The sequence below is a fragment of the Artemia franciscana genome, chromosome 11, assembly GCF_032884065.1.
Source record: "Artemia franciscana chromosome 11, ASM3288406v1, whole genome shotgun sequence".
NCBI classification, from domain to species: domain Eukaryota; kingdom Metazoa; phylum Arthropoda; class Branchiopoda; order Anostraca; family Artemiidae; genus Artemia; species Artemia franciscana.
The window spans coordinates 4,890,603-4,904,811 of NC_088873.1; the positions used below are offsets into that span (position 1 = coordinate 4,890,603).

The 14,209-nt window shown below is 35.2% G+C and overlaps 1 protein-coding gene across 2 annotated transcripts in view; it reads left to right on the forward strand.

Annotated features, from left to right (window-relative positions):
• The first annotated feature begins 11,188 nt into the window (after window positions 1–11,188).
• The window catches only part of LOC136032715 (putative protein kinase C delta type homolog), a 215,811-nt gene continuing 212,790 nt past the window's right edge, over window positions 11,189–14,209 (forward strand). For both annotated transcript variants that reach the window (XM_065713026.1, XM_065713025.1), the window contains exon 1: window positions 11,189–11,668. Coding sequence is in view for 1 of the 2 variants with exons in the window: in XM_065713025.1 (XP_065569097.1) it covers window positions 11,561–11,668 (108 nt within the window). In the remaining variant the exon portion in view is untranslated. The remainder of the gene's footprint in view (window positions 11,669–14,209) is intronic.

A 14,209-nucleotide genomic window follows, 5' to 3' on the forward strand; every position in this document is an offset into this window, starting at 1 on the left:
GGCGGAAAGAACTATTATCTCTTGGCCACAAGCCAAGAACGTCGAAAGTAGCGAGTGAGAAAGGGGCATAAACGCGTCTGATTCAAAAAGAAACCAAACTTTGGTTCGAAACCAAAAAATTAAAGACGTTACAATGGACAAAGCTGCAAGATGACTGTTCAGATCCACTCAAGCTTCTACGCGCTGGGCCAGACAATCCAATGAATCTGATTCAGGAGGATGGAGTCATTCTAATAATTTTTGTATTTAGTCAGTTGTTGGGGCAGTTATAAGATTGATTATGGTAGGTTTTGGTGAGAATATTTGTAATTTATGGTGGTAAAAGAACTAAGAAAAAATTATTAATTAAGAAGTATTATAACTGCTCCCCCTGAGAGTATTATTATTTGATTGCCGTTTGCTAGATCTTATTTTTTTTATTGATCCAAAGACATGTTTTTCCTTTCCGTGTGTCCTTATTTGTTTTTTCTTTTTCAGCATGGTAAGAAAAGTTCGGATTTGCAAACTTCAAAGTAGTCTACTGCTCCTTTCATAAGTACAGCTATTACTTCTCTCGATTATATGGTAAGCTATGAATTCCTGTTTTGACCTCACGGGGGTTGCACCTCCTCATCGATAGGTTAATGTAATGCAAGATTAAAAAAGTTGAAATCAGTAACGAATCAGATTCCCAGTAGAATTTTCTAGAAGCAGATATGAAGAGGGTTATAATGTGACTAAGGGACGCTCTGACTCTCAGCTTATTATTCTGCAGCTTAACTATCAAGAGTTATGATCTTCGTTTTCTTATGTAGAGAATTTTCGCCAACAGCTTCAGCCAGATATAATCGGGATTTGCAAATGATTTCTAACAAGACACGCCGATACCCTTTTAGAAATACCTGGTAATTCTTCCAATTCCTACACAGATCTACAATGAATAGAAGAGGCTTGGCTATTTACACGCATTAAGAATACTCAGCCTGTATCAATAAAGATTTGACCCGGAATGTCGAAGGAGTCTATGAATCTCTATTCTTGGAAGTAATTTTACCTTTTCAGAAGAAAATAACACTTTGAGAAGTATACCGTCCACCGACAGGGTCTGTCTCTTCGTTCTTAGAAAATGTAGGCCAAATATCTGAGCATCTAGAGAAACAAGGGAATGAAGCCATCTTAATAAGGGACTTTAACATCGGTCTGACTCTTCCTCTATCATCAAGTACGATAGGGGGCATTGTAATATTCGTAAGGGTATATGCCAAAACACACTAATAAATCATACATTTCAACACCTAAAAAGTGTTTTTCTTGCCAAATATCTGAGCATCTAGAGAAACAAGGGAATGAAGCCATCTTAATAAGGGACTTTAACATCGGTCTGACTCTTCCTCTATCATCAAGTACGATAGGGGGCATTGTAATATTCGTAAGGGTATATGCCAAAACACACTAATAAATCATACATTTCAACACCTAAAAAGTGCTGTTTAAAGAGGGGGAAATTATTAAAATCTTCTCTTTCCTGTACTTGAATCAATTGACTTAGGGATTTGGAGAAAATAGCATTGTAATCTAAAGAAACCATTTTATTCAAGCACATATGACCATTATCCATAGTTTTCCATAGGAGATCTACGACCAGCAGCTTCTCAGATGATTTGGGTATGATACTGTAAGAAAAAATATCTGCCAATGCGCCATCTACAACTTTACCTTTCTGCAAACGTGCCAATGCCGGTATAATGAATTCTAAATCATAATTGGAATTGTGCATATAAACAGGTAAGAAGAACTATTGTATAATATTTAAATTACATTATTTATGTGCCAGCTTGTGTAATTACTCCCCCCCCCCAATAGAATTGGACCGCTTAAATGGCCATGGTCCGGGATTGATATTGTCTTAAAACCCTAAACAAAATTTCTTTGTGCAAACCTAGCACATTTTCTTATTTTTGATGGCCAACTTGACCCCTGTTAATAGATACTCAGTTAATAGGATAATTTATACTGCGCAATTGTAAAAATGACTCATTTGTTGTTTTAATAAGTGCATTCATGGTTGCACGCATACAATCGTCCCAACCCATTGTCTCAAATACCTCTACCAGTTTCATATTAGTATAGGAGTCTCTTTGAGCATGGGTGTAAGAGATCGCAATGGTTTCACTTTCTTTGATATCATTTAAATTTTATGGATTGTACATATCTATGAGTTTGGCTTCAAAGTCTAAGGTGATCTTGTCATCCTGTAGGAATGAATTTCTTTAGATTACAATGCTATTTTCTCCAAATCCCTAAGTCAATTGATTCAAGTACAGGAAAGAGAAGATTTTAATAATTTCCCCCTCTTTTAAACAGCATCGGCGTGTCTTGTTAGAAATCATTTGCAAATCCCGATTATATCTGGCTGAAGCTGTTGGCGAAAATTCTCTACATAAGAAAACGAAGATCATAACTCTTGATAGTTAAGCTGCAGAATAATAAGCTGAGAGTCAGAGCGTCCCTTAGTCACATTATAGCCCTCTTCATATCTGCTTCTAGAAAATTCTACTGGGAATCTGATTCGTTACTGATTTCAACTTTTTTAATCTTGCATTACATTAACCTATCGATGAGGAGGTGCAACCCCCGTGAGGTCAAAACAGGAATTCATAGCTTACCATATAATCGAGAGAAGTAATAGCTGTACTTATGAAAGGAGCAGTAGACTACTTTGAAGTTTGCAAATCCGAACTTTTCTTACCATGCTGAAAAAGAAAAAACAAATAAGGACACACGGAAAGGAAAAACATGTCTTTGGATCAATAAAAAAAATAAGATCTAGCAAACGGCAATCAAATAATAATACTCTCAGGGGGAGCAGTTATAATACTTCTTAATTAATAATTTTTTCTTAGTTCTTTTACCACCATAAATTACAAATATTCTCACCAAAACCTACCATAATCAATCTTATAACTGCCCCAACAACTGACTAAATACAAAAATTATTAGAATGACTCCATCCTCCTGAATCAGATTCATTGGATTGTCTGGCCCAGCGCGTAGAAGCTTGAGTGGATCTGAACAGTCATCTTGCAGCTTTGTCCATTGTAACGTCTTTAATTTTTTGGTTTCGAACCAAAGTTTGGTTTCTTTTTGAATCAGACGCGTTTATGCCCCTTTCTCACTCGCTACTTTCGACGTTCTTGGCTTGTGGCCAAGAGATAATAGTTCTTTCCGTCTTTTACCGAGATCAATAGGCAAGTCCATAGACCACTCAAACCAGTTTTTTTTATCTCGTCACATTGTTTTATTTTTTTCGACCGTTTAAAACTTTCTAGGCTAACGAAAATCGGAGCTGTGGGTTTTTTTTTCGTTGCGCACTGTTTCTAAGGGTTGGGCTACTAGGACTAGACGACTCGAAGTTTGATGTTTTCTTTGAAATTCTATATACAAATCTTGTACGTATCTGGTTAGCATTAGCTATTGCCACTTTTGACCCGAAGCAGCTATTTACTTTCTGACCGAGATCTTCACTTTTAAAATATTCTAGGCCGTGAACAACAAGATAGTTCCTTCTCGAGTACAGTTCAGAGCGAAAATCAGTCGTTTTCACGTTAACAGACTCGGATCTGAGCAGCCTATTTTTGGATCTAAGAAGCTTGTTTTCTTGCTGGAGCTTTGCAATTGTCTGTAAGAGTTAATCCATACGGTCTTCTTTAGTTTTGTGAGTGACATAATTATCGACTATAATGAACTAGACTTTTAAGCTATTCTTAAAAAAAATTATAGAATGAAACAAGTGCAGTCCATCAACTCCATCCAAGAGCAAGGGAGGCGTGAGAACCCACTCACCTATTCCCTGCAATTTAAGGACTAAATACTGGCAGGTACACTGCAATTGCAGTGAGTTCCTCTTCTCTTCTACTGAGAAAATGCAGAAGACTGCTAATGTGCCTGAATTGCGTATAGTATTAATTATTAGGAAGTATACCAACATTGTTTTTTGGAGGGGGTGGCTGTGCTTTTGGTGGATTTACATAAGGAGAATGTTTAAAAGGGATAAAATCTCCGGAGGTTAACTTTCTAGGGGAAACTTTATGCTGGGGGGATTTGACAAAATTCCAATACGTAATTATCTTTGTTTGTCTTACATTCTCTTTGTCAAATCAATTTTTATGTTACAATGTTGCAGGGTAATTATCTGTGGGGCTATTCTATTTTCCGTGATTTTGGACTTCCGGTAAAACAAGTTCCAAGCAAGGGAGGGTTTCCGGAGTGATCAGAGAAATTGTTAGGGGTTAGAGTGTTTTTTTTAATTTAAAGTATGCTAAAAAGAATTTTCCAGGCTGAACTGTATGGAGGAAATTTCAAGAGGATGGGGATTTTCAAAGAGGATTGATTTTTCGGGGGGAATTTTATAAGGCGGGGGGAGGGGTACGTGGAAAGAAATTTCAGAAATTTTTTCGCAAAAGGAAGGAATATTTCATGGAGGATAAATCAGACTTACCAGCAATATTAAAAACGATCAAAAACTAAATAATAAAAAAACAGACTTTCAATAACTAAATGTAAGGAGCAACATTAAAACTCAAAGCGAACATAATTTGTTCCTTAAATGAAGAAGTCGTTTCCCTCCTCAACATCTTGCTCTTTACGCAAAACTTTGATGGTTTGTCCCAAATTGTTTGTCCCAAAGAACGACTCCTGAAAAGCAAGGGCCCTTTAAAGAGAACAAGAAGCTTTTTTTAGTGCTAAAAGCCTTAGCGTAAAGAGCAAGGTATTTAGGAGGGGTAAACCCTTTATATACAAAATAATATCTGTTCGTTTAAAGCTTTATTGCTGTTCCTTACTTTCAGTTAAAGAATACTTTTTATTTTATTGAATCATCCTTAAGGAAAAATGCCTGTGCTATAAAAGTTTTGTTTTGCTATGTTTATATTTTGGATACAAATGACGAGGTTTGTTTTTCACTCACCGTTCATTGAAAATGTATGGCTAAGATCTCTAATTTGGGTTTTTGGGGGTCCTGAACTTGATGATGTAATAGTAATTAAGACCACTCTCTTTTTGTGCATGTATGTGTGCTGAGGTGGATAACCTATTTTATAAGCAATCAAATTCTTATGATAGGAATAGCTTTTCTTAGTCATCTCTGAACTAGATAGTTTTTTTTTATGGAATCACCTCTAAAGGTTTTTATCTTAAACTATCCTAGAATTTACATATTTTGTTCGAATTTCTGCTATTACATAGTTTCAATTTTTGTTAATGAAGGTATATTTTTCACCTGCTCATTAAATCAACTTTGGCAGTTATGTTTATCTTGTTCATCTATTGGAAAAGCGAGAACTCAGAATAAACATCAATTTTATTTCCAGTGAAACAAATAATTTCCACAGATTTGTCTTCCTGACCATATTTCCTATCAGATTATCCCAAATCACAATGCAAATATTAAATAAGACGCATATACCTTTGCTTGTTACCTCATGACTTGACATTCTAGTTGATTGATTGATAATCTGATACTACTTTGTAGTGTCAATACTTTGGCTGTCAATCAGTAAACTATTGTGATTGACAATTATGTAAATTAAACCAATAGAGTTTCAGTAAGGGATTATAGGCGAATGATTTAGGTCTTTAAGACAGAAGAAACACAGTTTGTGTTGACAGTGAACTATAAGTTCCTTCCGGTTCTTCTGCTGCTTTTTGTGGTTAGAGTTTGTTGCTCTTTGTGTTGCTCTTTGTGGTTTGTCTTTGTGGTCTGTTGCTCTTTGTGGCACAGTGCATGAATACAGGCAAATAACTAACACTAAAGTATTGCCTATAGTAAAGACCAAAAGACTTCAGTCTCTTATTATTTATTATTTTTTTTTACCAAGAATACTATCATAACTTTTCCCACGGGTAGTATAAACTTTGGAGTGGGATCTTTCAATCTGAAATTGGAAGTTCTAGAGTCCGTTTATCAGAATCAAAAGTTATCTGAGAACAACTAGCATCCACGCCCTTTTTTCTCCAAATGTACCTGATAATAAAATTGAGACAGCTCACGGGTAGGCGCTGTAAGTTGTACCTAGGGAGAATATATGTTTTTTATTGAAAGGGTGCTCGTATAAACTTCAGAGGGGGCTAATTTGATTGGAAAGTGAAAGTTCTATTCCACTTTTAAGAGCCAAAAGTGATCAGAGGGTAAATAGCCGCTACCTCCGTGCCTTTTCCTCCAAGTGCCCCCGATCAATTTTTTTATGTGGCCATTTTGTTCAAAATATACTAAGATCAAATAACGAGAACTCTGGATTTAACATAGGTATGCTCCTCCAGGATTGTTTCTAATATAAGTTTAAATTATGTGTAACGAAGATGTAACTATAGACGTTCGATGATCCACGAAGATGCATCATATTTTATCCATAATGATACTCTTGCTTCTATTTCACCTCCGATAGTGGATTCAAGTTCCAATAGAGTAAGACATTCTATTGCTAAAAATATACTAAGATCAATCCCCAATACCATCTGATAGTTGGCCAGATATCATTATTGTAATGTAATGGTCCTGAGCACATCAGTTTTCTATTGCTGGGCTTGCGCATGAGTTTGGATCCCCAAATTTCCACTGAGGACCCAATGCCCCCCAAAAGGGCCCCAAGTTCCTCTTCAGGCCCCTGTGTTGCCCTTTAGAGCCCCAATGAACCCCCACCCCCAATTTATTAGAACGTCAATTTTGTTTGAACTTTGAAATTATTCCATCTTTTTTTTAAAACAATTTTTTGGACAGAATTATTCGGGGGTAGAAATTTCTTGAAACTTCGAATTATTTTGGAACATATAATTTTTGGACATATAATTTTTTTAGATTTACAATTTTTTGGGAACTTATTTAGTGAATTATTTTGGGATGCCGAGAATTTCTTGATGTTTTTTTCGATAATTTCAAGAATGATGCGTTATCCGGTATTGCGTAATTAATCCTGTTGTCAGTGAAACATTAGAATACGTCCTATGACAGCCCTGTCATCTAGGCTTTTGAGACACAGACACTGTTGCAGCCCATACTTTGATGATTATTTGAGTTGCTAACAACACTTTTGACATCAGTCCAAGAATATAGATTCTGGTTTTCAAGAATTTCATGGTATGCTCCCAACAAATTCAAGAATGATGCGTTATCCGGTATTGCGTGATCATTCATGTTGTCAGTAAAACAATACAATACATCCTCTGACAGCCGTCACATCTGGTGTTTTGAGGTAACAACTGAGTTAAAAACAATTTTAGCTTCTAAGCAGCTTTCTATTGATTTTAAGAAATTTTAGGGATTTCTAAGACTTAGAGTTATATTTTTTTTACATAGAATTTTTTTGGACACCAAAAATTTCTTGGTAGTTTTCTGAAAATTTCAGGAATTCTGCCTTATCTTTTATTCTGTAATCATTCTGTTTTTGAAAATTTCATGGCATATTTCCGACAATTTCAATAATGATGCGTTATCTTGTATTGCATGGTTATCCATGTTGTCAGTGATACAATACAATACATCCAGTGACAGGTCTCACATCTGGTCTATTCAGATAACAAGTAAGTCAACAATTTTTTTAGCCTCTAAGCATGTTTTCTGTTGATTTTATAAAATTTAAGAATTTTTTTAGGGGGAATTTACAATTACTTTATTTTTTTAATTTAAAATTTTGGGGTGACTTAGAATTATTTTGGGCAACTGAGAATATATTGACATTTTACCAAGAATTTCAAGAATGATGAGTTATCTGGTATTGCAAGATCATTCATATTGTCGATGAAACAATACAATACATCCTGTGATAGACCTCACGACTGTTTTTTGAGATAACAACCGAGTCAACAACATTGTTTAGTTTTTAAGCAGTCTTCCATTGATTTTATGAAATATTTTTTGTCTTTTCTTGGGACTTTTTTGGAAATTATTTTAGGACATTGAAATTTGGCTTTTGTGTTTCCGAGAATTTAAAAAAATGGTGTTATCTGGTATTGTATAATTGTTTATGTTGTCAGTGAAACAAAACAAAACATCTTATGACAGTCTTCATATGTGGTTATTTGAGTCAAGGATACTCTGGCGGCACACACTCTGATATATTATTGAATTTGACGATTTACTGTCACAGTTTACTCAGCTACTATCTCAAAAGACCAAATGTGACGGCTGTCACAGGATGCATTGTATTGTCTCACTGAAAAACATACTGACAACATAATACCAGATAACATATCCTTCTTGAATTTCTTAGAAAAAATGCCAAGAAATTCTCAGTGTCCAAAATAATTGCCCAAAAATACAATAGCTCTAAGTTCCAAACAACCCATAGATTATATAAAATCAATGGAAAACTACCTAGAATCTAAAGATAGTGTTGACTTAGTTGTTATCTCAAAAGACCAGACATGAGGGCTGTCATAGGATGTATATTTTTGTTTCATTGACAATATTAATGATTGTGCGATACCAGACAACATCATTCTTGAAGTTATCGGAAACATGCCATGAAATTCTAAAAAACGAGAGTGATTACTTAATAACAAATAATGTATCATTCTTGAAATTCTCGGAAACATACCAAGAAATTCCCTGTGTCCCAAAATAACTTCAAGTCCCAAAAAATTCAAAGTTAAAAAAATCAAAAATAATTCTAACTCCCAAAAAGCCCATAAATTTTATAAAATCACATCCATCAAGACGACCTGTGATTTGACGACAAATATTGGAAATGGACAAGAAAGGAATAAACCAAGGAAATCTCTTGTACTATTTACAGATTACATGAATTTTTCAGCTGCGTGGCGCACCGAAGCTCAGCTTTAAGGGACACTGAGTAACGGTATGGAAAGACTGAAGAAATGGCTAAGGCTAAATAATCTGAAGGTAAATCGCAGCAAATCCGGTTTTGTTATCTGTAGCAGATCCTGGGTTGCAAACAGTGGTACAATTGTACCATTTTGGTACATTTTATCTCTAAAGGTACATTCTGGTACAATCACAAATTTCCTGGTGCATTTTACAAAACGTGGTACAAAAAGATTTGACTGGGCGTCAGGACGCAGCGAGCAGAGGGAATTGCAGTTTTGATTTGTTTTGTCTTCTAGAGTTTTAAATTTTCCTTTACACCTTTATTTAAGTGCCTGTTGTTGTCCTCCTGCGGTCATAATATATCCTGAAGCATCACAGCCATCTGTGTGGTAAGTACAAAATAAGTGAGCAGCTATTTGGAGGAGTGACACCAGAATGGTCTCTGCAGGGGAAAGGAGGCCTCCCAAATATCTTTAAAAGAAGATATCTGATATTTTGTTCTCTTTATTTTAATGTAATTTTCCGATTGTCCAAGTGTTATGCGTAGCAAAAAAATTTTTTCGTCTCGCCCGTAGCACAACACGCAAAAAAAATGATATGGTACAATTTTTTAATAAGCGGTACTATTTTAGGGCGTTTTGCGGTACTTTTTCTTCCGAAGCATTGGCAATACTGCGCAGATCTCATTCATTTTTACCGCTAGTTGCAAGAGCTTACAGTAGGAAACTCGATAATAAGACATCACAAATCAGTGAAATACCTAGGTGTAATAATTGTTGAATCATTAAATTTTTCAGAGCATGTACAGTGAATATTGTCAAAAGCAGCAAAGAATATTGACACGATAAAGAAGCTAAAGCATCAGTTTCCAGAGAAAGTTTTGCGTCTTCTTATATTTGTCATAAGTCTATCCTTATTTACTTTACTGTTGTTCTGTTTAGTCTGGAACATTTTATGTTCACCTGAAACCCTTGCGTGTTCTTAAAATTCAGCTATGCGTAATACTGAGTTTAAAGTGCCTTTTAGGTGCAAAATAGGCGGGAGGAGAAATGACTATCGTCCAATGATTTCTCACCGTGGAAAGGGGCACTAAAACTCTCAATTTTCAGTTGAAAGAGCCTCTTTTAAGCTTGTAAAACCCTCGTTTCCAGGAGAAGTGGCCTAGAAAACATAATAATAAGTAAAAAGATAATAAGTAATAAATATAATAATAATAGTAACATTTTTACTCTTAAGTAGATCAAAACTATTGTATTCACTGTAATAAATCTGTTTGTAAACAATGATTCTGCATAATTTATGTCTTTTGCATCAAGGGCTGCTTGGGATATTTCATCCCCCAAGGCATATCTATTACACCTTTTAACTGCACTAAAATAATTGGTTATCTGAATATTCCAATCCGATGCCTTGGAGGCTTACGCGGGTTCCTAGGGACTAATAGTGGCAAAGGAGGGGACGTTTGCAGTCCAATTCCTTTCGATCCTTAGGAAGAGAACTAGAGTATTCAGTTACCTATCGAATTACTGGCCTTCCAAGCTTCAATGGTCACGAATTCCATACTAAATACAAAAGGGGAAAATACATGGAAGGCCCTTTGCTCTTAAATAACTCAGCACTAGCGCATTGACTTTGATGTTTATATAGGTTTTGGGCTTACCCCCTGTGACGGTGCTTTTAATGTCAGCCCCACAGTCAGTTTTCCTACTATTAGGATTATAATCGCCATTTTAAATTTTTAGCCGATGCGACAAGCAGCTACCGGGTAACTGGAAGCGCACTGGAGGCTGAAGAGGTATTTCTCATTTGTTGTTGAATCAATGATATCAATTGGAGAGAGAAATGGGGCATTGGCTCACTACCATACTCCCCCGCACCTAAATTTTAAAAGTACCTTTCAAATTTTCATCGCAAAATCCTGTTTTGAATTTTTATTGATCTATTTTTTCAGTTTCATTGACAAATTGAGAAAAACAGAAAAATTGTCCCATTAGATTTTCAAAAGAAATCCCCCCTATAATCCAACTTGGAAAACTATAGGTTCTATGACGATCTTAGCTCTATAACTATCTACCTTAGTTCTGCTGCCCTAGGAATGACACATGGACGAATAATAGATAAACATATCTATCTATTAAAAAACGAACTAACATCGTTTCTGTACAATTCTAAAAGGGGGTTGATCTCTTTCCTTTCTCTCCCACTTAGGCGAACGAGTTCCTTTAAGAAATAATAAAGATGGTTTACTTTCACATCTGAAATAATATTGTTCTATTATTTTTCCGCACACTAAGACCATCTATCAAATTGTTGAAAGACCATTTTATTTGTTTCTAATATTTCCGGCTGGGAGTCTCTGCCCAATACTTGGCATTTTATTTTTGAACCACGCCGTATTGTCGGGGAAAAGAATTTGGTGAAGTCACATCTCTCAGCCAATGATACTTCAATCGTGGTGTGGGAGAAATGAAACCTTGGCATCCAAATATTTATATAGTGTCTTCACTTTCATCACCATTCTTCTAACTAGAAGTGATTAGTGATGAATGGCTTTGTCAAACCTGGAAGACATGCTTTTCAAATTAAGCACAACCTTGTTGATACTATCGACAACTCGATTTAAGAAATGTTTTGGAATTATTTTGATTTAGTTTTCGATATTGTCTGTGATAAAGTTTAAGTGTTGTGTTACTCGTGCTCACTTGTAGCGTAAAATAATGTTACATATTATGTTATAATTACATCATTCTTTGGAGCAAGATGATGTTTACAGGTGGTTCACATACGAAGAAAAGAACAAATAATTCAAGTAATAAGAAATCTTCATCTCAGGATAGAATTGAAAGAAGCCGACTTAACTGTCAAGAGGTAAATATTTAAAATTCTAATGTTTTATAAATTTAAAGGGGCAGCTGTTTCTAATATTCAAATGCTACCTGTTACTACAATTCGTCAACTTCATCTGCACCAACAACTACTGCAGCTGTTGAAAATAAGAAATCAAAAACTTCGTATTTTGCATATAACGGGAATAGGATTTTTAAACATATTGAATTTTAGCTCATAATTCTCGTCAAAGCCGCACCCTTATCTGGGGAGTTTTAATTCCTGTTCCTAAGACTACTAATGCTACTATTAAGGCTAAGGGTATTAGAAGACATTTTCAGATAATGTTGGGGGGGTGTCAAAGTTAATGGAAACAAGCTGCATGTATGCAAAAAAATTTGTATTTTGCATATAACGAGAATAGGATTTTTAAACATATTGAATTTTAGCGCATAGTTCTCGTCAAAGCCGGACCCTTATCTGGGGAGTTTAAATTCCTGTTCCTAAGACTACTAATGCTAATATTAAGGCTAAGGGTATTAGAAGATATTTTCAGATAATGTTGGGGGGGGTGTCAAAGTTAATGGAAACAAGCTGTATGTATGCAGGTCGTCAAATGGCCCTATTTTAGGTTATATCAAGAACGGGTTAAAGCATTAGGTTGAAACTTTCAGGGCATGCTGAGGGGTATGTTTAGCTAATAAAAAAAAAACACTCTGTGCATACTATTACCACTAGTGGTAGTACCCCTACTGCTCTTAGTACTAATATTACTAAGGATAATGGTATTAATGTAGAAATTCCTGGGACTGTTGAGGGGGATGGTGGGTTAAATCAAAACAAAATGTAAGGGAATCCAGGTTGTCAAAAGAGCAAAGATACAATTCATACAAAAGTGGAGCTGATGCTCCCAAAGCCATCTGAAGACCAGAACATAATTTTTACTTTACTGAAACAAAAATACATTTTAAGTGTTTAACTTTGTTAGATCCAAAATTGTTATGACTTTAAGGAAAGATATCAATATATCAAACAGTTCGTAGTAACGAACTGTAAGTAAGGAGTGACACGGCTCAATACTAACCGAAACTCTAAAAAACAGAATATATAAGTTTCATCAAGTTTGGTCTTACCCATCAAAAGTTAAGAGCCTGGGAAAATTTGCCTTCGAAAAAAGAGGAGAAAACTCCCTAAAAGTCACGAAATCTTAATGAAAATCACACAATCAGATTCAGCGTATCACAAAACCCTACTGTTAAGGTTTCAAGCTCCTTTCTGCAAAAATGTGGAATTTTGTATTTTTTGCCTGAAGAAAGATAACAGATGGGTGTTTATTTGTTTTTTTGTTTTTTTTTTTGTTTTTTGTTTTCCCATGGGTGATCGTATCAACCCAGTGGTCCTAGAACGTTGCGAAAGTGCTCATTTGAACGGAAAGAGAATTTCCACAATGGGAGCGCTGGATTTCCCAGCAAAATTTAAAAAACAATCAGGAATTCAATTAAAAAACAAGTTTTTTCAACTCAAAGTAAGAAGCAACATTAAAACTTAAAAAAAACTGAAATTACAAGTATATGAGGGGATTCTCCCCCTCGTCAATATCTCGCTCTTTACACTAAAGTATTTTTAGTAATTTCAAAAGAGCTATTAATTATAATTGATCGACTTTTGGGATTCAGGCGGCATTCTTAAAGAATTGGAGCAAAATTCAAACTTTAGTGTGAAGAGTGAGGTAATGGCGAGGGGAAAAACCTCTTTTATTATGTGTATGAGGGAGTTTCTCCTAGTCAGATCCACGCTCTTTACACTAAAGTTAGAATTTTGTTAAATAATGGCCGATATTAACAATAATTTATTTGTGTTATTTTTGCGGCCAATCTTAACATTTAATATTACCTTAAGCAACCTTTTAACTAAAATCTTCATGTGATAATAAACCAAAGTTGTAATACGTTTTTGGCTTGTGGTTGTTATTAAATAAGAAAAAAAAAGTTTTTTCTAACTGATAGTAAGGAACAACATTAAAACTTTAAAGTAACAGAAATTATTTCGTATATGAGGAGTTGCTCCCCTCTCGATACTTCACTCTTTAAGCTAATGTTTGACTTTTTGTTCTAATTACTTAAGAATGACTCCTAGCACAAAAGTACCGTTTATTTAGAATCATAAGCATTTTACCAATCTACAAACATTTTAGCGTATTTTTCGGTAGAAAAAGAGCACGGATGGGTGCTTATTTTTTGTTCGTTTTTTTTTTGTTTTCCCCAGGGACGATCGTATCAACCCAGTGGTCCTAAAATATAAGAAGCTTACACAAAATTCGAACAGAAATTAAAAGTTTGATTGCCCTTTTTAACTGACCGAAAAATTAGAGGGCAACTAAGCCTCCTCCCCCGCCACTTTTTTTTCCTGATCAAAATTTTGAGATAGCCATTTTGTTAATCATAGTTGAAAGGTCCAACAACTATGCCTTTGGGGTAAAATTTGACCCCCCCCCCCCACAGCTCCAGGGGAAAGGTCTTCAAGTTATAAAATTTGCCTATTGTTTCCGCATAGTATTTGTTATTGGGATGCTTGCATACATTT